Source organism: Oryx dammah, unplaced genomic scaffold, assembly GCF_014754425.2.
Source record: "Oryx dammah isolate SB20612 unplaced genomic scaffold, SCBI_Odam_1.1 HiC_scaffold_5, whole genome shotgun sequence".
Lineage (NCBI taxonomy): Eukaryota > Metazoa > Chordata > Mammalia > Artiodactyla > Bovidae > Oryx > Oryx dammah.
The window spans coordinates 10,772,987-10,800,055 of NW_024070189.1; the positions used below are offsets into that span (position 1 = coordinate 10,772,987).

Sequence of the window (27,069 nt, forward strand, 5' to 3'; positions counted from 1 at the left end):
TAAATCTATCTTTATTTGTCAAAGTCTATTTTACCACAGAGTTGAGAAAGAAAAATACCTCAAAACTATGGAAATTTGTGAAGTTAAATTCACTTATCTATATCTTGAAAATAGAACATTGAAATCCATTACAAAAGATGAGCCAGAGAATTGGGATGGTTACTTTTTTGGAGACCAGCTTGCCATATTCCAACAAAGAAAGAATTATCAGCAGAAATGACACAGTTTATCTTCTCTGAAAGACTACACCTATTGATTTTACTTTAGATTTTAGGAATTGTTCAATCCAGGCATGGTATAATGCAAATTTGACAAACCAAGGGCAAATAATTAAAGGTCTCCTGTGTCTTGCTTAGAAGTAAGTAAATCTGCAGGGTTCTTGAACCTCCCTGACTACATTGGTGCTTGTCCACCTAAACTTTAGCTCAATTATCCACAAGAAGCTATTAGCCCATGAAAAGCCTACCGGGTAAAATAAAAATAGAATTTTAGGGTGGGAGATCAGACCCTGCATAGATGAACAGTAACAAAAGAATCAGTAGGAAATAAACATAAGACAAGCCGATAAGAGCTAAAGTCTGAAGCTGAAAGATTGCCATCCTTCCCATTTGGATTTAAAGGATTAAAAACAAAATGAAACCACCACCACCAAAACAGTCTCATCACTCTAAAAGAATCTTAGGCCAGGGGGTGAGCAGAGTTAAAGGATAAAGTTCCTAATCCTTTTAGAGTAATTAAAATAGGTGTGGGGCCAGGTTGCCCTAAAAGGACCCTGGCAGATTAAGAGGAATAACTATCAGCGATGTTTGCTTACTTTGCTTCAAATGCCTATTTGAGAAAAACTGAGAAATTTTGACTTATCCCTGATGACATGTCAGGAGTACTGAAGGAACCTGTATAATCAGAATGGAGAAAAATCCAAGTAAAAACACATATATTTAAGAGTTAGATGAAAAAGAGAGCCGGAAACCTGGCTAGAGACCCTCTACTGTGTCTGTATAATAGGATCCTGTAATGAAATACACAGCACCCATGGTTTTCAAACAGCCAGACATAAAGGTTTGGGGAAAGATCCCTCTTCCATCTTCTTCCCTCTACCTTAACCTTTTGCCTTGTATCATGCCGTTAATATGGGCAGGCAAAATATGTTGGAAACTGCGCATTTATAAAACATTCAACTTCTGATGTAGGGACTGATGCAAAATTAAAGGAATTATCAAACATCTATCTTAGTAAGCATCTATCAAGCATAGCATCTGAGAATCATTTTTGCTGGATTCTTATAAGTCACTGAAGGTAAAGCTGTTTATGAATGCCATCCTTGAAAACGCTGGGAAAGCTTAAGGAGTATCAGGGAAAAAAACATTCCTATCACACGTTTATGAAATGGATTGTTTTACTATATTCATCCCTTCAGTAGTTTTCCTTACAAGTTCTACCTTCCAACATGAGAGAAACAAACTGTTTTTCCTTTACTGTTTTACTTTAAAAAGTACATTAGGTAAACCTATGTTGAACAAACAAAAATGAATAGAACTACAACTAAAATAGCAAAAAAGAAGGAAAAACAGAATAGATGATAAAAGGTAATAGATTATATCCTTGGTAAACAACTAAACTCCAGAGCTAGAGAGAAGCTGACAAGGTGTAGGTTGAGTATTCAAGCCAAGCATTTGATTCCACAGTAGTGTTTACATATCTAATAATTATGGGAAATCAGGCAAAAAGCGATGCGATTTTCCAGCCACGTGCAGTGGCTGGTCAGGCTTCCAGGTCAAGGGTGTAACATCGGCAAGTTACTCCAAACCTGTTCTTTTTCTCTACTTACTTCCCTCCTGAGCTATGAATGCAGTTACACCAGTTTCCACTGATCTCTAATTATCAGGTCAGGCTCTTTCTAATAAAACAGCCAAAGGAAGTACAAAAGGGAAAGGAGAATAGCTAACATGTTTTCAAACACCAGCTACTTTACAACGTGCATTTAGTTTTGTAGGTGAAAATCCTAACCATATTATCACCATGATTGCTATACCTCTAATGAAAATTTATGTACATTGTGTGCTAAATAAAATTTGGTATACTATCTGGCACTTTAATCAAAGTAACTTATTATGATGATTAAAATAGTAGATTTGCAATACAAGAATGACTATATGAAAGTAATCAAATACAAGCATTTTTAACAAACATGTCAGAATTTCATACTCAAATAAAAGATATTCTTTTTAAAGTAGTAACCTAGAGAAACTGCATATTTCTAATAAAGCTGCTGCCACATATTAAAACATTTGGTAACATCCCCTTTAACGCCAACTTAGAGATCATGTATGAAGATTATCATTTCTTTATCTTAATAGCTAGTTTTCTTATTTTCTGACAGATTTGATTCTTACTTCCATTTAGTTTTAATGCAAAAATAAGTTTATAATAATTAAATGAATTAACACTATTTCTAAGACACTACAGTAAATGATTTTCAAATATCATAAAACATTAGGTATGATCTGGTTATAATAACATTTTTAAATGATGAAGCTTCATATTAGAAATCTGGAGGCTTGGTTTCTTTCGGAAATTAAAGTATTTATCAACACTGTGTAAATAGCTCCTCATAATAACTACTAGTGGGAGCTGAACAAAGGCTGATCCCTTTAGAAGAGGAAATATATTTTCTCTTTAGTCTCTGTTTACATAATACATAGAAATATACTGACATCGGGGGGACTTGGCTCACTGTGCTAAGCCAGTTAGCATATAGGAGAAACTAACTTGGCATTTTAACTGGTCAAATCTCCAAGTTACTTCATTGCTAGTGGATTATGTCCTTGCCTTGCTGAACTCTAGAGAGGCTTCAGGGTTTGTTTCGGAATAAAATGTAGATGGAAATGAAATATACGACTTCAGGGCAGACGCTTATGAACTAGCATGCAGTTCACCACATCTGGACATTTAGCTACGAGGCAATATTCCAAGCTGAGGTTTCTTCATCAGCTCAGCCCTGGAGAAAACACTATGAAGAGCAGAATCACTGTCCATAACAAATGGGCAGTGTGAGTGAGAGATAAATCTTTGCTGTAACCCACTGTGATCTGGGGACCATCTGTTACTACTGTATCAACTAGACTGTCCTGACACACACATTTAAATTACCTTCATGGCCCCTCTAGGCAAAGGCGTCCGTGACCCATACTTTTCCTGTCAGTTCTCCTCTAGTTTTTAGAATGTGAAAAACTGAAGCTCAGTAGGGTTAATTACACATTCAGGAGATAATGAGGTTAGTCTCTGTATCTAGGTCTGACTCCAAAGTCTATGCACATACTTTAATTCCTTCCTCTTCTACGTCATAACGTGATGGGAACATTTTCACTGGTACTTCTCTCACAATACTGTAAATAAATTAAATGGCTTTGAAATTCACTGGTTTCTGAAATATCTAATCAACATCGTGTCATAATTTAACAAGGAAGTTGTTAAAATACAGTAACTTTTGGACAGATTTTTAAAGAAATCATATAAAATACATATGCTAATATATAAATCTATAGCTTTGGGTTTACTGTATAAACACATCTTGTTTATACCACATTCAAAGAATTTTAAATAGTATTTATTGTTTTACACACAACACAGACATTTTTATTATTTAAAAAACCCAAACTCAAGATAATAAATTTGGCTTCTTTTCCCCACAAAAATGGGAAATACATCTTGGTAAAGTTACACACCAGTTGGTTGCCGGGATTTATAGTTCCAGGAAAAAAAAAAAAAAAAATCCTTAACCAGCCAAAAAATAAATAAATAATATATATATATATATACACACACACACATATATAAATAAAATTAACTGATTAGTACATAAACCGTTTACAATAATAAGGTAAACAAGAGAAACTGATCAGAAAACACACTGCTTTAAAGTAATTTTCAGATCTCTATTATAGTACAATTACTCCCAACAACTCTGAGCCCATTAAGAGCACTTCTATACAGAGAAAAACTAACAAATGATACACACTTATTGCAACAACAAATTGAAGGTTATCATAATATATGTAACTTAAATACCCCCCATTGATAAAGTGGCTTTTTATTCCTTAAACATAGACAGTCTGCTCTTCATTGTAGAAGATGAAGTTTTCTCATCAAAAGGCACATTCTTATCTGCAAAAAAAAAAAAAAAATACTATAAATGCTTATATGGAACAAATTTAAACACACTTTAAAATATCCCCAAAGACTTGGAGTGCCAGAATATAATGAAAGTATTTAATCTAAGGAAATTATAATGAAGGGCACTAATAAAACACATAGTTACTTTGTCTACACTAATTATATCAAATACTATTGTTTAAATTATACTTCTAACTTTTTCAAAGGAATTTTATACATAACTAGTGTGGGTACCATGAACAACTTTGACAAGTATACAATGTAATTATTTATTTATCGTTTCTATAAACACAATGCTTAACAGATCCTATTTCTAAACCTTCAGAAAGTAGCATTAATTGAAACTGCAGGCCTGGAAGTATATTCAATGAAACAATCAAAAAAATGCTTTTAATATTTATAATACAGTTATAAAAATTTTCCATACAGAAGATAAGGTTTTCTATAAATTATATGATGTGGTAAATGTGCCTATTTTCTTACCTTATTGATTAGTTTATGGTAATTTGAGGCTATATTTTCATCACAAATATTTTTATACACCTTACATCAGGCTTTACTGCTACTTAATCTAAACCACAGATGCTAAGGAACTTTTGCTAATAAGAGCCATTACAACCGAAAGCATTTAATTCAACCAAAAGCAAAGGTATGCAGATTTTACTAACTTAATAAGTTGTCCTTTATAATCATCATTAACATATAGAACTTCATTGGAGATACCTATGAGAATGAGTAATACTCTTTTCCAACTTACTGTTTTATCTAAATCATAATAAGCAATCTACAATAGATCTCTAAATGATTATGTTATTATAAGCTAAGGAAATTCCAATATATTTTGAGGGTAAATTTAAGCTTTTTTAAAAAATACATATTGAAGGTTAATAAAAAACCTGGTACTCATGAACAATAATTGCCCAGAATTCATGCATTCATTCAGGGTCCCCTGCAAAGCCAATTCTCTCTGGCCAGCTGCCAAGTTTAACCTTCAGAAAATACTTTGAATAGTCAGAGTGACATATTTTAATTGTCTGATCAACAACTATTATCTCCTCTTTGCTAATAAAAATACTGATTTATTTTTGTGAGCAAAGTAGGGTGACTATGTTGGAAGGAGGGAAGGTTCTGAGAAATTCTGATTTCCTGATAAAAGGACAGATGTGACTTGGGTTAATGCGTACTGCAGCAGCCATATAACTAGGATAAAGCTTTAGGAAAACCATACAGATACAGACCCTGTCATCAAACTGCCATTGAACAGATGCCAGCAGCCAACTTCTGCAGGCTTCTCATGATATGAGAAAAACTTGTGAGTCTCAGTGATTCTAGATTCTCCACTACTTGTATTAAAAAACAGTCAAACTAACAGAAGTAGAGAATAGAATGGTGGTTACCAGGGACTGAGGGAAGAGGGAAATGAGGAATTGCTACTCAAAGGTATGGAGTTTCAATTATGCAAGATGAATATGTTCCAGAGATGTTCTTGTTATGTAACATTGAACCTAAGGTTAACAATACTGTATTCTGTGCCTAAACATTTGAGAGAGCAGATCTCATTTTAAGCATTTTAAGCATTCTTACACATGCTTTTCTATGAAGTAAAGCAAATGTGTAGTAATAATACATTTTACGGAAATCTCAGTTTGGGTATTTTTCAAGCTTCAAGAATGTTCTGTCTCTAAACAGTATGCAATGATACAATATAAAAAAAGACATTTTCAAGGACGACCTAGGAGCTAACTCAGAAAATCCTAAACTATCAAAGCAGCTATTAAACCAAATCAAGTTGGAAAGGAAAAACTGTCCTAGTGTAGTCAAGATTATTGTTTTTCCTTCATTTAAACACATTTGCAAATATTAGATTTTTTTTTTCTCCCTGGTCCTTTTTACAGAAGATATAATGTCTTTGGATTTTAAAGAATGAACACTATCTGAGAATGCTCAGGAAGGTTAATGCCTTAATAATTGCATTTAGGACTTTTGTTCATAAACTTGAGATCCTTGTCCCTTTACTGTCCTGCGATCCCACCCATATAAGTCAGCCTTATGGGTGGCAAGCTCTGCCTGCATTGCCCATCCAGCCCAGCATATACCTTAGAGAGTCTGCGACCCAGACTATCACAGCAGAACACAATCCTGAACCAAAGCAGTAAGTAAGCATTTTATTAAACAGATCAACTGTTATATGAACAGAAACTTGTGATTCAGCTATTCTATAAGAGTTTCCATTTGACAGAATTACTTTAGATCAGTCTAACACTTGTTCTAGCTCTGTACTGTCTAAAACAATAGCAATCTGGCAATTAAAGTTAAAACTCCAATCAGTTAAAACCCAATAAAATTAAAACATGGACATGAGTTTGGTAAACTGCAGGAGTTGGTGATGGACAGGGAGGCCTGGCATGCTGTGGCTCATAGGGTCACAAAGAGTTGGACATGACTGAGAGACTGAACTGAACTGAAAATTAAAAATTCAGTTCCTGGGTCACATTAGTCAAATTTCAAATTTCTGAAAAGCCACATAAGGCTAGTGTGGCTACCAAATTAGACAGGGCACCTCTAGACCACGTCAAGAGATGAGAAAACAGCATTACCAAACAGAGTTTAATGTTATATAATCATTTAATAATATACAAAATTTTCATGTTCTTTACCAATAAAGACATTGCGATGATAACTGGAGCAAGGCAAAATTTCCTTCTAAGGCTCAATGTCCACCGAAAAGTAGAACATTCAGAAAAAATCCCTAAACCCTACACAAACATTCTCTTTAACTACCTGTTTGCTGCTGCTACTGCTGCTAAGTCGCTTCAGTCGTGTCCGACTCTGTGTGACCCCACAGACAGCAGCCCACCAGGCTCCTCTGTCTCTGGGATTCTCCAGGCAAGAATACTGGAGTGGGTTGCCATTTCCTTCTCCAGTGCATGAAAGTGAAAAGTGAAAGTGAAGTTGCTCAGTCGTGCCCAACTCTTAGTGACCCCGTGGACTGCAGCCTACCAGGCTCCTCCGTCCATGGGATTTTCCAGGCGAGAGTACTGGAGTGGGGTGCCATTGCCTTCTCCGAACTACCTGTTTAAATAATAACAAAGACAGCATAGTTCCCCCAAAGTGGAGAAGGTACAGACTATCTTACTAGTAACACCCACTGGACATCCTCGAATACCAACTGCTATCTAAAATAAAAATTAGTACTTTGACAGATTCCTATACATACTCTATTTACTTTGAATAACTTTAAGTGTTTATTCTGATAAAATGTTATGCTCCACATTGAAAGTAGTGATTTAGAAATTAGGATTATTTTCAATTTGATAACTGTTTGAATAAGATCTTCTTAAATGAGAGCTTCTGGTCAACACACATCCTGATTCTGATATGCTAATGTTAATAACCAGAAAATATTCTGTGGCCAAGTAACACTGAGCACAAATGTAACCAACACATATAATACAGTATTAAATTTAATGACACAGAAGAGAGGAGCTAAGAAGCAAATTTAGAGTTTTTTTTTAAATTACATACATGGCAGAAATTACTAGAATAGCCTTGAAGTGATACAAGTATTTTAAAAGTATTTTAAAAGCTGTCAACCAAGACTGTCAAAATGTCCTTTAGTGTGAAAGTGAAAGTGAAGTTGCTCAGTTGTGTCCGACTCTTTGCGACCCCATGGACTGTAGCCTACTAGGCTCCTCCGTCCATGGGATTTTCCAGGTAATAGTCCTGGAGTGGGCTGCCATTTCCTTCTCCAGGGGATCTTCCCAACCCAGGGATCGAACCTGGGTCTCCTGCATTGTAGACAGACACTTTACCGTCTGAGCCACACCATTATAAAATAATAATAATAACTTTACTCTTCAGCAGAAATCAAACAGAATAATAAGGTATTATTTCCACTTGTTTTGTGTTATGAAGTAATGTTTAAAACTACATTTTTGTGACTGGTTATGAATATTTATTTCTAAATTGCTTGTTAGAAAATGAAAGGTAAGTTTTGGTTAATACATAGTTGTCTCTAATTTCTCATCACGTTTCTATCAGAGAGAGCTAAAATGTCCTACACAATTGTTAAAACATTGGTATGTGGTTTAGTTTTATAATTCCTTTGTGTAAAATGTTTCACTAACCAAAAGAAATTATGTCTAATATACAATTAGACGTAATAGGATAACAATAGCAAATTTTTTCCCATGTATGTACAAGTTTTCCCAATTTGATTGTATTAACCTCAAAGCTTAAATAACCAGACCTAGTGGTAATGATGGTTAACTCTCTAATATACATTCAACCCCAGATGATAATTCTGAACTAATTATGGTATTTTCATTTTTCTTGCCAGGGTTCAATTTAGCAATGATCACATAACCAATGATATGAAAAACAAAAATAAAATTCTGTTAAACAGAGTTTCTGGGGAGACTTTTCTCATTCCTAAGGAAAGAGACGCAAGATAGTTGGTCCCTAACTTTCACTGAACAGTACTGTTCAGGGCATGATTATAGGAATTGCTGGCACCATCCTATTACTGGTCTAAAAATGAAGCTCACACACGAAGACAGAATTAGGAGGATCAGGGGGAATAGAAGCCAGAGCCCTGATGTACTGTTCTTGGATTTCTCCCTGCCTGATCTATCTTATTACTTGAAAAAATAAACTTCTCTCAGGAGATTTAGATTAAACCATATAGTAGCAGTTCCATATAGTTCAATCTAATGCAAAGAAATGGTAAAAATTATTACTCCAAAATTTAACCACCAACAACAGTCATTATTAAAATCTTGATATATTAAAAGCCACATCCTTTTGTAGTCACTCAGGAAGAATTGACTACGAAAGGCTAGTTTCATACTGTGATTAAATCATAAGTAAAGAAATTAATCTGCCTTTCTGAAAATGACTTGTTTCTTGTTATTTTGTAGATAGAGTTTGGAAAATAAAGATGAAGCAATTTTAGAAAGCACTTAAACAATGAAGGAAGCATCAGTAAGAGATGCTCCAACAAGAATCACCAGCAGTTTTATTGCAGAATAATATGATTCTGTTTTGCAACTAACAAAGCAGGCAAATAATATTTATATTCCTCATTTTAGGGGTCCCATTTGATCATTTCTCAGCCTTTTCACTAAGATCAAGTATAGGGGTCCCCATGTGAAAAACAAATAATACTACTGTGTGCTAGTATAGAGGACAGAATGAACAGACTTTAGAATTATTTTCTTTATGGGTATAAATCATATAAATATTTAAAAAATGGAATGAGGATTGCAGTAGGAAGAGAAGCCTAGATTATTTAAACTCTGCGGGCCTCAGTTTTCCTATCTTTAAAGTGAAAGCAATACAAACTACTCTGCAAGACAGTCTCGATGAATTCATCGTGTTATGTAAGGAGCTTAGTACAGCGTCTGGTACATCCTGCATTAAGGTAGGCGTTTACTATTAAGTGATTATTATAATTATACCTATTATAGTTCTGCTACTCTACTCCCTCCAGTTTTCCTCCTGGCTCAGTGACAGGATCCGTGCCTGAACTTATCCCTCTGAAGACATTCTCTCTACCACTACCATTCATTCCCTTGGATTTTCTACCATTTATATGACTGCTCTGGGAAGCCCTTGGTAAAAATCCTCTTTGAGTGTCTACAAAGACCTTGTGATACACTCCATATAAGTGTTGATTTTTCCCTTTAAAAATAATGCTTTAATCATGGCATTAACCATGATTATCAGCTGTTACTAAAGTGAGTCACAATGGGATCTATACAGAAGAGTCCCCACTTAGGACAGTTTGACTTAACAAGTCTTTGATTTTATGATGATGGGAAAACAATATGGATTCAGTTGAAACCATACTCCCAATTTTGAATTGAAGATCATCCAACGAGATCTTTTCTCAGGCTAGCACGATCTCCTTTGTGATGCTGGGCAGTGGCAGGGAACCACAGTTCCCAATCAGCCATGACGTCATGAGGGTAAACAAATGATACACTTAAAACCATTCTGTACTCATACAACCAAACTTTAAATGTAATGTTCAACAAATTACATGTGACATTCAACACTTCACTATAAAATGACTTTGCATTACATGATTTTGCCTAACTATAGGCTAATATCACTGCTCTGGCTAATATAAGTGCTCTAAGCATGTTTAAGGTAGGCTATGCTAAATGCTGACTTTCAGGTTAGATGTATTAAATGCATCTTCAATTTATGATATTGTCAACTTATGATGGCTTTGTCTAGACATAACTTCATAGTAAGTTGAAGGAGATCTGTTCATTTTTTCCATGAGATAAATTGGAAATGTTGAATAAATTGATGGCATAAAGCATGTTTAATATCTGACACCAACACTGGAGGGCTTCTCAGGTGACTCAGTGGATAAAGAATCTGCCTGCAATGCAGGAGACACAGGTATGTGGGTTTGACTCCTGGGTCGGGAAGATCCCCTGGAGGAGGGCATACCACGCTACTCCATGCATTCCTGCCTGAAGCATCTCATGGATTCTGGCTGACAATAGAGATGCCTGGCAGGCTACAGTCCCATAGTATCAAAAAGAGTTGGATACAACTGAAGCAACTGAGCATGCACGCATGTGCCAACTTTTGAAACCCAGAGAAAGTCCTACCTATTGAATCTACCTCAAATGAAGTAAGAGAGTTTTTACTCTATTATATCTCGTCAGAAAATAATCTCTATGTTACAGAAGGTAATAGAAATATAAACACACCTCTATCTAAATGCTTTTGAAACTTCTGTCCAGTAGGAGAAAAGAAATGAGTCTACCTTCCTCAAAGTGAAGAGACAGAAAGAGATCCATGTGTGCATAGACTTTGGAAAAAAAAAAAATCACAGCAGATATCTAAAATCAGTGTAGGTATTATTTAACATTGTTTGAAGAAGAAAATAAAAGGAGAAAAAAAAAATAGCCTTTGCTTCTTGGCACCCTGAAGTATGCATCCATCTCACTGCTCACTTCGAAAGGTACAAAAGCAGGTCAGGCCTAGAGAAGAGTCTTGCCTCTGGTTTTAGCAAGGCTGAAAAATAATAATCAGGAATCCCAACTCTAGCTCACACTTCTTTGTTCTTTATTCCTGGCCTATGGAAGTATATCTATTGTTACCTGCACGAGGCTGGCTATTTTATCCATTTTTGTTCACCACTATCCCTGGAGCTTAGTGGAGTGCTTTGGGATACATGGCAGACAGTTTATCATTGCTTTTAATGAAGAGATGAATCCATCCAATTTATTACGTCCTCTAGGATATCACAGGAACCTCCAGTATTCATGGTTAAAACTGACTCCACACTCTTTGACAAAAATCCCACTCCTATAAATTTACCCTGAACATACACCTCCAACAATACAAAAATATCTATGTGCAGGGTCATTCACTTCTGGATAACTTGCAACTGCAAAATAATTGAATGGAAACTACCCAAACATGAAAGTATAGGCAACTGACTCAATAAAACCATGATACATACACCTTATGGAGTACTACACAGCTGTGAAAAAGAACATTTCTAGGAACTTACATAGCAGGACTCAGTATTAAGTGCAATCAAAAAATATAAAAGTATAGGCTACATCCTGTATAAGAGACAGAAAGGTAAGAAATATATATGCCAACCAACTTTCATCAAAGAATCACAGAGGACCAACAAGAAAATAATGAAATTGACCATCTACAATGGGTGAGGTGGGAAGAATTGTGGAAGGGATCAAGAGAGCAGTACTACTCTGACTGTATCCTGGAGCGAGTGGCTATGTATTCTTAAAATTTTCTGGTTTAGTTTTTACTTTTGGAGCCATGTTAGTTGTTTTCAAAACAAAACAATAAAGATGGGAAAGGCAGAAAAAAATCTAGAACAGAAGCAAACAAATGACTTAAAGGGAGAAAACACTGAAAGGGGAGGAAAAAAAAGAACTAAGCCAAATCACTTATAATACCTGACTACTCTCAGTTCTGGGCAGGATGAGGTTGTGAGGAAAAAACTGCAAACAAATCCTAACTCTTAGTAGTACGTTTGTCTACTGTATATGCTAAGTGATTCTGACACAGTATTAGTTTTATTATAAGATTGAGCAGTAAGTAAATGTGTCGATGTTGTTGGGAGCCAGGATGTTGCTGGAAGTCATTCTTAACACAATGAACAAGAAAAGTGTCACTATGGAAAAGGAAGAAAGCAAGAAAGAACCCAGTGGGGACAGACCTGAATGGCAGAATGGGAGGCGTGAGGTAATAGTATATAAAGTATGCGCATTATGCAAATATGCATGGATACTGGAGCAAGAAATGCAACCCACTCTAGTGTTCTTGCCTGGAAAATTTCACGGATAGAAGAGCCTGGTGGGTCACAGTCCATGGGGTCACAAAAAGTCAGACACAACTAAGTATGTGCACACACATACACTCATGCATGTATAAGGGCACATATGTGTGTGTTTAAGTGTTATATATACATTCATAGACTTGTCTGCTGAAGGACGTCTGGTAGCAAAGAGCTCAGCTAGTACCCAAAGGAACCAGGGCTCCTTTGAGAAATGGCTGATTCCACGTCTGGTGCAGATACAAAATGAGCCTGGAATGCCTTGTTAGGCCAGAATGTAAGGAAATTCTTAAAAAAAAAACGGGAGCAAGTCACAGGGGCACAGAAATCAGCTTGAATAAGCCTCCACCAGCAACTACATCAATGAATTATAAACCTTCGAAGAAAGAGAAAACCATGAACCTTTACAGTCAATAAGATAGACAGTAGTAGTGTAGCGTAGTGTGAAGTTGCTCAGTCGTGTCCGACTGTTTGCGACCCCATGGATTATAGCCTACCAGGTTCCTCCGTCCATGGGATTTTCCAGGCAAGAGTACTGGAGTGGGTTGCCAGTGATAGACAGATATATAGATAGATAAAGAAGAAACAAGGATAAGCTCTTGCTAACAGTACATGTCAGTGCTAAACGGTAAATATGGAGGAAATGTTGAAGTTGGAAAATCATGATTTTACAACTATCATGGTGAAGATTAAATCAGGCAAGAATAATGACAAATGGGTACTAAATCTCAGGGGAAATTTTGATGAGGAGCAGAATACTGTGTGATTTTAAAATGCCTTTGTAGTAGTTGCAAGGGGGAAGAAAAGTACATATTGGAAAATTAGACAAAATTTTGAAGAGGTACATCACAATTACCACTGCTACTGAAAGACAGGTGAGCACTGTGTGTCTGCAGATAACGATGTCCTGAAAAGGATGCAGAAAGATGTACGGAGTATTTCCACCAAGAATACAAACTCTGAATCTAATAATGAGGAAATATCAGAAAATCACTTATATATAAAATGAGAGGGATGCATTCTTCTGTATCATGATGACTGGGAAAGAGAGAACATAAGAGAACAAATGAAATAAACTGTTAAAGATAGGTTGACTCCAGATTAAAAATTTAGGGTACTTTTTGTAATATTTTTATTCCTATAACTTTTCTATAGAATTGAAATTATTCCCAAGGTGGGGGGGGATTAAATAATGCATGTACACAGGCTCTTTGAAGAAAAAAAATCCAACAACATAGAAATATATAAAATAAAAAGTAAAAAATGAAAATGAAATGTCAGTCCCCAAATCTCACCTATTCTCCACTGGAAGGTAAGCTTTACAAACTCAGGATATTTAAAATTTTTCTTTTCTGTTTTGTTGCTTTAATGTGACCCAAGCCCCTAGACTAGTGCCAAGCATTAAAAAATTGCTGTATGAACTAGTTGCTGTATCACTGATTTATTGGACGGATGAGGCTTAGATGATGGAAGAATCAGCCTGCAATGTGGGAAGCCTGGGTTCAGTCCCTGGGTTGGGGAGATCCCCTGGAGGAGGGCATGGCAACCCACTCCAGTGTTCCTGCCTGGAGAATCCCATGGAGAGAGGAGCCTGGCGGGCTGCAGTCCACGGGGTGGCAAAGAGTCAGACTCGACTGCGCGGCCAAGCACAGCTCACAAGCACACTTAATGACGTGCTGTCCTCCTTACTTAATCCAGATATATGCATAAGTTTTTCCCAAGTCTTTTAAGTAAATGGTATCACAACATTAAGAAATTCAAGCTTATTTCACTATCAATCATCATTGATAATTATCATTATTCCCAAAACTTGCATCTCCATTATTATTGGGTTTTTTGTTCGGCTTGAACAAATGTCTTAGCCGATCCAGTATTTCCATTTCTCTATCCTTCACCTTCTAAACAGAATACTTAAATCCTGTTGACAGTATCTTTCAAAGCCTCTTGAATAATTCACTCTACTCTATTTCTCTATTCTAAAAAAAACAAATATATATATATATATATTTTATTTATGTGGCCACTCCAGGTCTTTATTGTGGCATGTAGGGTTTAGTCCTCTGACCAGGGCTTGAACATAGGCTCCCCTGTATTGGGAGGGTGGAGTCTTAACTGCTGTACCATCAGCGAAGTCTCAACTTCTCCAATGTATGTATATCATCTAACTGATCTTTTTCCTGGTCCCCTTGCTGTTTATCATAATCTTCCTCCAATTTATGCACAGTTATCTTCAAAATATAGCTTTCATTATGTTTTCCCTGTCTTAAAATTTTCCAAGTGGCTTTTTGCAACCTGTAGAATAATTTGTAACTGATTTAACATGGATCACAATCTGCCTTCTAATTTATTGTTCTGCCTTTTACATTCAAAGCTCAAAAATCATTCATTCACCCATTCATTTCTTTCATACATACTAATATAGTATACACTTCTTTCAGTTCCCTGAATATACTTTACTCTGTTGCTTCTGATTCTCTGTGACTGCAGCTCTCTCTCCAACTCCAGCCCCTCCAGCCACCCTTCACTTAGCTAATTTTTATTCATGTTTCAAGTCTCAATTTACCTGTCACTTCCAAGAGGTTTTTTTGGATCATTTGTTTCTGCGACCCTACTATATATCCCCACATCATCCTGTTCTTCCTCTTTCTCTGTTTCTGTAACTCTGACTCATGTTTAGCTCCCTGACGGAATGCAAGCTTCATGAAAATAGGGGTATATGGAAGATAAATAGGAGAGAGAGGCCTGTGATGAGGTAAGACGCAGAGTAAGAGATTGCTGTGGGTGACAACATCTCATGGAAACTCTTGCCTTCTTATATCCCTCCCACCTTCCCTGCTTCTGCCCCTCTTGATCTCTCCTAGGCCACTTTTCCCACTAGACAAGAGGTCTCATTCTTCAACACACATCTGATTATTTGATTATATACACTCTAGCCAAACAGTATCAGTAACAACAGCAGGATAACAAACTCCTTTAAAAAAAAAGAAAAAAGACAACAACCAAAAAACCTGGCACCATCCCAAGACTTGTCACAGGGGATACCCACATGTAACATGTTGCACATATAAATACACATGCACATACAACAGAATGCATTCTAGACATTTCCTGCTGCTCACTTTCTGAATAAACTATCATCTCTCACAACTACAAACTCTGGGTTGTTGTTGCTGACTGTAACAACCTTTGTCTTGAGTCAAGCACACTTGAAATAGACAAGCTAGGCTTCAAGTTCAGTTCCTCTTTGGAAACAACCCTGACTTCCTAAGTCAACAACTTCCTTTTCTGTGTTCCCTTTCTGTGTTTGTGCAGAAAGAGGTACCTCATATGCACTGAAGTTTTTAAAACATAACAAATACTACACTTTTAAAATATATTAAAAACTTTGCAGAAGATTAAAAGAAAATAATTATACAAAGGTGAGACTCTGCCCCCCAATCCTACTCAGTGAGCACCTTCTGTAGCATGAGCCCAAGAGGAGAGAAAAGATGAGCTGTTTGCTCATTCTCAGTTCCCAACAGTATTTCAAAATGACTCCTACTGTCATGCTAGTATGTAAAGATAAATATCTGTTACAGACAATGGTTCCTAAATGAATGTGAGCAACTTCATCTGACCTAAGCAAACAGTTAATAACTGGTAATATTAGACTTAATGGGAAATGTACAGTACTTTATAGCCAATATAAGGGCTTTTCGGGGGGTATATCTGAATGTTCTAAATAAACCTTAGAATGTTCTAAATAAATACATTTTAATGTATTTTATTCATGTTTATTTTCACTAAGATACAGAATTGCTAATGAGCAAATACAGTTGTTTGGCTCACACTTATACATCTAGACTCTACTATTACTATGGCATTTTATGAATATATTTTTATTAAGTGAATTAATTACCAGCACCTAAAAGCTGAGTAGTATTAACTCATTCTTAAGTTTTCAGTTTTTAAAATTAAAGCAATGCATGCAAATGTTACTAAATCCTGTGGTTCCAAAGGACCAATGAGTGTGCTCAGTCGCTCAGTTATGTCCCCACATCATCACAGCTCATGTATACTTGAGTTAATAATTCAATTTTTGTTGAGTCTTTTTTAAACCCCAGATTTCTATTACTCTTTCTATATATGTACCTCACTCTGGATGCTGGTTTTTCTTCACCCAAATAATGCCTCGTCTATTCCAACATGGCCTTCCCTATTGAGCGGAAACTTTACTGCTTCCCTTCCTCATGCCATCTGCACTGAAACTAGACTATATCCATGTAATTCTGTTTATCCAAACCTTTTAGGAAAGCTCTTAACTCAGTGAGAACAGATATAAGGACAGACATAATAGCCACAGTATCAGACCGCTGACCATTAGCCCCACAATTTTGCCAAAAACGCTGATTACAAATAAAGTAACAAAGACTAAAACCAAAATATTTTCAGAATGCAAAAGGAAAATCAACTTTACTAATCTCCCTCGACACCTCCCAGAACCTCCCCGCCCCCGCCACGTGCACATACACACACAGAGGATTATCTTCATGCAGCAGCGAAAAGGAAGGAGGCGCCACAAGGAGACCTGCAGTAGTGACGTCTCCGGGGGATGGTATTCTATCGTACACAACTATTTTAGCAAAGCAAAGTGAATGTGAGCTTCTGCTTGGGTAGCACAAAAAACTTCATTAAACAGAACCCAAAACTCATCCTTTAGGATAAAAACTGTTAAAAGAAGTTTAACTTTAAACTGCTCCACACTCACCTTCGAGGATGACTGGCATCAAACAATGTGTTCTCCTCCTCCTCCTCATCTTGCTCTAAAGGCGTCAATTCCATGTTCTCTATGTTAGTGTCCAAAACCCCGTATCTCCTAGTCTTTCGGTTTCTTCTTCTCATCCTATTAAATAGAAAACACTAATGAATAAAAATTATTTCTGTGTGTGGTATGGATTTTATACTTATTTGTAAATTAAAAATAAATTATTCCAGTTTCTTACACTGAAGGTGTTTAGTATCAGAATGGCTACATTTCAGAAATGTAACCAGTTAACCATTTAAGATTATTTATTTATTTTAGATTACTTTTTAAACAAAATATACTCCTGTATGTCTCTGTGCCATCACTTCTTCTGACTGAAACTTTCTTCTCTGTCAGCTGATAATGTTGACAGATAATCTCTTAAATCTTTGTTCTGGTCCAATAATTTTACTGAGGCCTTCTATTCTAGCCTTTCTCCCATCTCCTCTAGGCCTTCTTACTTCTTAACTTTCAGCCCCTCTAAGAAACTATATGCATACATGCATTCAAATTGTAGGCTGGGTAGCTTACAATCTTGGCTGCATCTAATCAGAATCACCCAGGGTGTTTTTAAAAGCTTCTTACTTGATCCATCAGTTCAGTTCAGTTGCTCAGTCGTGCCTGACTCTGTGACCCCATGAACCCCAGATGCTGAGGCTGAAACTCCAATACTTTGGCCACCCGATGCAAAGATATGACTCACTTGGAAAGACCCTGATACTGGGAAAGATTGAGGGCAGGAGGAGAAGGGGACGACAGAGGATGAGATGGTTGGATGGCATCATCGACTCGATGGACATGGGTTTAGGTGGACTCCGGGAGTTGGTGACAGACAGGGAGGCCTGGCGTGTTGTGGTTCCCGGGGTAGCAAAGAGTCGGACATGACTTAGCGACTGAACTCAACTGAACCGCAGTACGCCAGGCCTCCCTGTCCATTACCAACTCCCGGAGTCCACCCAAACCCATGTCCATCGAGTTGATGATGCCATCTAACCATCTCATCCTCTGTCGTCCCCTTCTCCTCCTGCCTTCAATCTTTCCCAGCATCGGGGTCTTTCTCAGTGAGTCATATCTTCGTATCGGGTGGCCAAAGTATTGGAGTTTCAGCCTCAACATCAGTCCTTCCAATGAACACCCAGGACTGATCTCCTTTAGGATGGACCGGTTGGATCTCCTTGCAGTCCAAGGGACTTGGGGAGTTATAGCTCACCATCGGTCACAGTGGCAGAGAATCTGCCTGCCAATGCAGGAGATACAAGAGACACAGATTAGATCCCTGGGTCTGGAAGATCCCCCGCAGTAGGAAATGGCAACTCACTCCAGGATCCTTGCCTCGATAATCCTATGGACGGAGGAGCCTCGAGGGCTACAGTCCATGGGGTTGCAAAGAGCTAAACATAACTGAGCGACTGAGCACCCTCATTGGTCCTTTGGAATCACAGGATTTAATAACATTTGCATGCATTGCTTTGATTTTAAAAACTGAAAACAAGAATGAGTTAAGAATACACAAGGTTTTACATTCTTCTCTTCTAATTTGCCAGTCTGTTGTTCAGTTTTCTAAATCATATGGCCTTCCAAACATTCTTGCAGTTTCAGCCATGTGAAATTATTTTTGGAAATAAACTAGATTCTTCCAGGTCATTAAACTGTCAATATGTTAATAACCAGGCCATCATCAGTCACAGGATACCTTAGCAAGTCTTTAAAAAGGAAACAATATGAACGTTGATCTTAAGGACTTTTGATAATTATCTCAGCTGACATTCTTCTCCATTTCCAAGATCATCATCATTCCTTGAATGATTTCCCAATCTTTCAATGAGTGGATAACCTAATCTGCCCAATAATGCTATTTTTCTTTTTCTGTGTAACATGTAAACATTTGACTGCATTGCTATGAACACTTTATTATTTATTCTAGCTTCTACTGTCTTTTAACATATATAAATGCTACCTTCTGAACATGAATCCAAGCTATTTGATAAGAACCTATTTCAGATGCAAAGAGAGTACACTCTTTGGCACAAAATAAATTGGGGAATGCAGTTCAATTAAAATAAATTTTGTATTTTAGGAAATGTTACTAATTCACCCAAGAATAAGCCAAATTAAAAAAACAACAGCTACATATTGTAAAATAGAATTTAAACTTAAAATGAGACTCCCCTAAGAATATCTTTCCTAAGTCCAAAGATATATGCAATAATGGCTACGTGGTCATGGCAGCTTTATGGCCATAAAAACATCAAATACAATACATCCATATGCAGTGATTTTTTTTTTTTTCTGTACTCAGGGAAAGCCAGAAACACTTATGAAGCCTTAATATTGGGCTGATTCAAGGGACCATCTAGTTAAAATATTAATAAACATTAAGTGTAAAATATAATACATATAAAAATGTATTGAAATCTTAAGTAAAAGGCTACTTCTAATATGCACTGTACATTATTTTTGAACAAAAGAGTACAGGAGGATTTAAAATTCATGCAATTTTAACAGTTGTGGTTCTCTCCACAAATTATTATTTTCATTAAGCTCTCGATGCTCAAACTTGTCTACATATGTTAATAATTACATATATAGCATTATATTATGTGTACATTATTTTACCAGACAGAATAAATGCATATTGCAATCTGAAAACAAATTTTGTTGGGTCTTAAAAAATGGAACTTTAGGGAGGTGGGAGGGGGATTCAGGATTGGGAGCTTGTATACACCCGTGGTGGATTCATGTCAATGTATGGCAAAACCAATACAGTATTGTAAAGTAAAATAAAAGTAAAAACAAAATTTAAAAAAAAATGGAACTTTAAATGCGAAGAGAGGAAAATATGTAAGCCTAAGAAAGCAAAAGAAAGTAGCAGTATGATTTATACTATTGATTTATATTCCTTTATCACATGGCAATCATGGGTAAATGATCTTGATCAGATACCTCCTAGATATTCAAGTTATTATTCAAATAGTTGTCTCAACTGAATGCAGATTCCTCAATGTTTCATTATACTCAGGTTGGTAAGAATCATTTCTGTTTAAATAACATGTAAAAACTACAGTAGAAAAATAAGGCTAAAGTACTAAAGTAAGGTTGATAAAGTTTTATGTAAAAATGTATGATGCCACATAAAATAAACACAACAGAATAAAACTCCATTTCGTTTTACTACTCTGTGAAAGGGAGACAAGCAATCATTGTAACTTGCTGCACTGATCTGATTTTCCTGTTTTAACCGAATGCCTGTAGGATATTATTAAGTAATTTCTTCTATTTATCATTCAAAACTAGACTGAGGAATATAGTATTTAATGGATATTTTATATACATGCACTCTCCTATGTGATCAGGTACAATGATAAAGCTGAGTAAATTTTAATAAAGGTACAACTAATGATATAAAATTTACCTTGAGTACTTTGGGGCAAAAAGGTGAATTAGTGACTAACAATGATTTTTGGAACTCATTTTGTTTTTGCACTGAGACATAGCTAAATAAAAATTGGTGAGCCACAATTTCAGTTGTCCGTGACAACAGAGTATACAGCATATAGCAAAAATTATTTTATCTGAAATTTCTCACATCTTTATTTCCCATTCTTTTTTCTCATTGCCCCCACCCCATCTCTAGCCTTGTCAGACCTAACCTCTGGCAGATTATAGTTTCAGAGTTCATATAAGAGTATGGTATGAGGGAGATTTTAGAAAATACCATGAACACCCCCACCAAAATATTACATTGAAATTGCAGATACAAAAAAAATTCACTAAAAATAATTACTATTTCCTGGGTGTGCATATAAGTCAGGCAATTGAGGTAAGCAGCTTACAAGCACTACCTGAGGTAATCCTCACCACAAGCCTTTAAGTATCCTTATTCTAAACATAGAAAGTCAGACCTTAGAAAAAATTAAATTTGGGACCATAAATAGTAGAGCAAATAATCCAGCAATTTTATTCCGAAGTCTGGGTTCTTAAACATTAGGCTGTATTGTTTTCCTATATGATTCAAAGTAATTTTAACCAAGGTCCAAAGTTAGCTACCAGTCCTCTGATCCCTAACATAATCACCTTACATTATACTAGACTGGATATATTGTTTTAAGTGAATTGCATTTTCTGGTTCATCCTTTCTTGGTAAAAAGTAAGAACTTGGTAGCTACTAGCAATAACAAGTGCATTTATGTACTTCTGGTTAGGCCATTTCTTAGTTTTGAACACCGCAACAGTTACTGGCTTTTTATTTATCCTGAAGGAAACTTCTGCCTTAACAGAACCATGATTTTGCTTAGACAGCAACTGATCCCAGCCCTGTTGTTGTTGCTTAGTTGCTTCGTCTTATCCAAAGCAACCACATGGACTGTGGCCAAACCAGGCCCTTCTTTCCCAGGACTTAATTCACCTGTCCTTCTGTGGAATTTGACTCCTAAACTAAGAGACAAAGAGACTGAAAACTACTGCATACCTTCACAGTGGACTGTTCCTGCCAAGAAACCTCTGTGGTATTTCAGTGTCTCCTCTCCTAAACTGACTTAGTTTCTGTGAATCTCCAGTTGCTCTTTGACTTTGTTGTTGTTCAGTTCCTCAGTTGTGTCTGACTCTTTGTGACCCCATGGACTGCAGCACACCAGGCTTCCCTGTCCTTCACTATCTCTCAGAGTTTGCTCAAACTCATGTCCATTGTGTCACTGATGCCATCCAACCATTTCATCCTCTGTCGTCCCCTTCTCCTCCTGCCTTCAATCTTTCCCAGCATCAATGTCTTTTCTGATGAGTCAGCTCTTCACATCAGGTGGCCAAAGTATCAGAGGTTCAGCTTCAGCATCAAGTCCCTCTAAAGAATATTTAGGAATGTTTTCCTTTAGGATGGACATGTTGATCTCCCTGAAGTCCAAGGGACTCTCAAGAGTCTTCTCCAACACCACAGTTCAAAAGCATCAATTCTTCGGTGCTCAGCCTTCTTTATGGTCCAACTGTCACAGCCATATATAACTACTGGAAAAGCCATAGCTTTGACTAGACAGACCTTTGTTGGAATGTCTCTGCTTTTTAATATACTGTCTAGGTCTGTCATAGCTTTTCTTCTAAGGAGCAGATGTCTCATAATTTCATGGCTGCAGTCACCATCTGCAGTGATTACAGAGCCCAAGAAAATAAAAGTCTCTCACTGTTTCCCCATCTATTTGCCATGGAGTGATGGAACTGGATACCATGATCTTAGTTTTTGGAATGCTGAGTTTTAAGCCAGCTTTTTCACTCTCCTCTTTCACCTTCATCAAGAGGCTCTTTACTTCCTCTTTACTTTCTGCCATAAGGGTGTGTCATCAGCATATCTGAGGTTATTGACATTTCTCTCGGCAATCTTGATTCCAGCTTGTGATTCAGTGTTTTGCCTAATGTACTCTGCATATAAGTTAAATAAGCAGGGTGATAATATACAGCCTTGACATAATCCTTTCCCAGTTTTGAACCAGTCTGTTGTTCCATGTCTGGTTCTAATTGTTGCATTTTGACTTTCTGAGATGTCAATATTCTTCCAGGAAATTCCCTTTAGTTTAAGTTAGCTGAGGTCATTCTATGTGTTTAATTAAAATAGTAACTAATAGAAGTAGTAACCTAATATTCCTTTAATATTGGAAGGAAGTATTAAAGGAAAAATACACAGGAGATGGAAAATGTTATTTCCTTTGAAAAGTCTAATAAAATAACTGTTTTCCCTACCCAAACGTTTCTCAGTGTAATCAAACCCAGTTCATTTAGTTAATGCCTGAATGCAAACACTGTACTTAGCCTTAGCTAAATAATGATTTGTAAACAGCCTTTGTTTTGAGGTTTTTGAGTATTCCCTAGACCCACTCTGATCCCTGATTAAGAACCAAGAATGCTCATATATTGGGCAACTGCTTACCCAGTGCCTACCACATTTTGTACATAATGTTCAGCACTGCAGATATAATAGAGAATAAGACATACAACGAGTCTCTTTTCATAAACACTATATACTAATCTTAGGAAGCCTATTTTATTCCTTCTATATATATATCACAGTTTCTACAGAGAGAATCTAATTTTTCTTTGGAATAGTTCTAGACTCAGAGGGGAAGTTACTTCTAGTTACACATTCTTAATAACTGAATTAGATTAAAAACAGTATGTAAGTTTTATGGAGTTCAAGTACTTTACACGTAAAATATTCTCAGTGTTTTCTCATATCAGTTAACAAAAGGATGATTTTTGGCCCATTCTTCCCTGTTGGCACAAATAAATGCTGCTGCTGTGTTGCCACACCTATTTTGGAAGTGGAGAGTCAAAATGGATATTTATCAAAATAAATGATTTTCATAATCTGGAAGCAAAAAGAATGAGTTCTGTTCTGAACATTGCCCAGACACTGTTAGCATCAATCAAGTTGGACATCAGGTGGCCAACTATATTTAGGAGTTGGCCTGAATGTACTAGATGCTAGTTAGAGTCCAATTTTTCTTAGCCATAGATTCAGAATTTAGCTGTTAACAGACAATGTTAGTGACTCATCCAAAAGAATCAGACTGAAAAGACTGTACCCTTATAAGCTTTACAGAAATGAAGATGGAAAATCCATGGCAAGAAATATTTATATGTTAAGATTAAAAATAAGGTAGAAGCAAAATTAAAAAAGATCAATCATCAGACTCATCATTTATTTTGTGTATGAAACAATACTTAGGGTACTCCAATGCTATATGGGAAATATACAGTATTAAATAACAATTACATGTTGAGAAGAATAATTACTGCTCAATTTTCTTCTAATATTTTTTTCATATCAAGAAGAAAGTTTCAGTTTGGTGGTTATATGCCTGTAACACCTCATGAACATTTTCTAGCTTTCTCTTTAATAAAAAGTGGGCCTGGATTTGCTGGGTTTTGTGAACCAATACTATGGCAGCTCAAATAATGTTTCCACTAGTGATTTTCAAACATCTGATCTTAAAATTGCTTTAGATTCTTAAAAATTATTTAAGACCCTGAATAGCTTATAATTATGTGGATTATAAATATAAATTCTTAATATATTAATTAAACCTAAGAAAATTTTAAATACCATTTGCTTTTTAAAATTATAATAAATCCACTACAATTAACATAGCTTTTTGTGAAAAATATATTGTCAAAAAGAAAACCAACAAAGGTGAAAATGGCACAGATTTAGATTTTTTTTTCAAATTTTGTTAATGTCTGGCTTAAATAGAGAGAACGAGATGAAAAGAGAGAAATTAGAAAAATAGAAAACTGCTAGATTTTCATATCCGCTTCAGCCTTCAATCATTTGCTATGCGTTGTCTAGTTGAAGGATGTGAAGAAAATCCAGGTACAGTAGATATGAGCTTGGAAAATGAAGGTACATTTTAATAGCTTTTCAGATTCTGGTGTTAACCTTTTTTTTTTGATAGAACACCAAAATGCGACAAGAGGTAGTTTCTTATGAGTTAGCTGCACTGTGGAATTTGAAACTATTATCAATAAACTTCTTGGGTCCTATATAGTGAAGTCACTCAGTCATATCTGACTCTTTGCGACCCCATGGACTGTAGCCTACCAGGCTCCTCCGTCCATGGGATTTTCCAGACATGAATACTGGAGTGGGTTGCCATTTCCTTCTCCAGGAGATCTTCCCAACTCAGGGATTGAACCCGGGTCTCCGGCATTGTAGGCAGATGCTTTACTGTCTGAGCCACCAGGGAAGTCATAAACTTATAAGGGAATGTATTATTTTGAAAATAGTTTCAATACTGCAGATACTTGAACAGGTCTCAGAGAACCCTACCACCCTCCAGGGTTCCCTGTTACGCTGTACTTTTTCAGTTAGTTATTTAAGCCAAGGAATGTTCGCTTAAATTATGTTTTTCACTCACAAAATAATAAACAAGTATGTTTAAAAGGAAACTTTTTTAAGTAAATCCATTTAAAGAAATATATGAAATGGTTGAAGGTAGGCAGTTATAGGGGGGAAAAAAAGTGAAATAATTTGGAGAACAAACCAGTACATTCCCACACAACCACCTCTACTGCAGTAAATAGGAGGGAACTACCTAGTGCTTCCTTAGCTCTTCACTTGGCTTCTTCTAACAGTAAGTTCTTAGCTCTGCATTTCAGCTCTTCAGAGGTGGTCCCCAACTCAATTAAAGAGGCTTTATTATGATTTTTCCAAATCGGTCTCATTACATAGTTGGAATGTTATAATACCATGATTCATGCCATAAAATAACTTTACTTCTGTAACAACAGAACGTATCAAGTGAAAGTTACTTACGACAATATAAAATATCACTAATTGACCTATATAATTCCTTTCCTACTTGATAAGGCATTAAAGGGAGTAGAAAAATAAGTGATAGTCATTTACTTATTCATAACGTGGTACAATGTAAGGACCTGATTTACTTAATCAAAAGGCTGATCACAGATTTGGACACAAACATCATGAAAAAAAGTTCAAACGAAACAAATGATGGAATGTACAATCAGTGATGATTATTATATATCGTGGGACATCACTTTATTCTCCTAGGTCAGTTTTATCCTAGGTAAAGTGAAAGATGTCGTTTAAGTGTCCGTATTTGTAACAAATCTGAAATTTAAGTAATTCTCTAATCTAACATTCTATATTAAGAATAAGCTCAAAAAACTATTCATTTGTAACTTTAAGCTTCTGAATGACTTAGATTTACAGATGAATTCATTTTAGAAAAGTTTTTTGGAAGTTTAAAAAAAGTAAGTCTACCCATTTACTAATCCAAATTTTGTAAAGTTAAAATCATATATAGTTGTTAAGATATTAAACATACTCTTCAACATTATAACGGGATCATGACATTTTTTTTTTTCCTTTGCTGCATAGGTATCAGTTTTCCATATCAAGAAATCGGTAACATTTCACACCATATTATTTCAGTTTAGTCGCTCAGACTCTTTGCGACCCCATGGACTGCAGCACACCGGGCCTCCCTGTCCATCACCAACTCCCGGAGTTTACTCAAACTCATGTCCATTATTTAGTGTCATGCAAAATGAATGCTAGATGTTTCTAATGGGGACTCTAACAATGACTGAACCTACGCAGTTGTCAGTTTCCAGGTTCAGAAAAGGTGGAAAGCAAGAAACTTCGTAAGGTACAATCGATGGTGGCAAGTTAAAAGTCAACAGCAGGAAACTGCTGTTAAAAGAACTTCTTTTTTACATTTTATAAAATAAATCATCCTTAAAGATCATTCTGCATTACTATCAATTTACTCAAATAAATATTGATATAGAGGTTCGGTGCTAATTTATAGTTTACATATTAAAAGGGAGGCAGCAGGGACTTGGCGGTCTGAACACTCCCAAAGGTACCACAGGCTTTCAAGACCGTCCTCGTCACAATCTCACTCAGCAGGCACCGTGACTGAGGGGGTGGGAGGAGGTCGGCAGATAAGCACGCCTCAGGCCTGCCGGGGAGGCTCGCGGAGGCTTCGCCTCACCTGACCGTCCTGACGACGAAGTACACCAGCACCGCGCCGCTCACCACCATCAGCACGGTCAGGGCCCGCTGGGTCATGGGCTTGTCGCCGGGATCGGGGCTCACGGCCAGGACGCCGCCCGCCGGACCCCCGGCCCCCGCCTTCCCGCCGGGGTCGTCGGCGGCCGGCCCCGCCCCGGGCGTGCTGCCATTGCCGCCCTCGGCTCCCCGCGAGCCCGCGGCTTCCAAGGCCGGAGCGCGGCCCGCGGGCCGGGGGGCGGAGGGCCCGGGCGGCGG

At 36.7% G+C, this 27,069-nt stretch overlaps 1 protein-coding gene across 2 annotated transcripts in view; it reads right to left on the bottom strand.

Annotated features, from left to right (window-relative positions):
* Positions 1-1,382: 1,382 nt before the first annotated feature.
* FAM174A (family with sequence similarity 174 member A) overlaps positions 1,383-27,069 on the bottom strand; it is a 26,394-nt gene continuing 707 nt past the window's right edge. The window contains exons 1-3 of one of the 2 annotated variants that reach the window (XR_005721008.1): positions 26,795-26,988; positions 17,256-17,390; positions 1,383-4,164 (exon numbers count right to left, since the gene is read on the bottom strand). Coding sequence is in view for 1 of the 2 variants with exons in the window: in XM_040239748.1 (XP_040095682.1) it covers positions 17,252-17,390; positions 26,795-27,067 (412 nt within the window). In the remaining variant the exon portion in view is untranslated. Of the gene's footprint in view, positions 4,165-17,251; positions 17,391-26,794; positions 27,068-27,069 lie in introns of those variants that run through there. The other variant, XM_040239748.1, reaches the window with a different exon arrangement.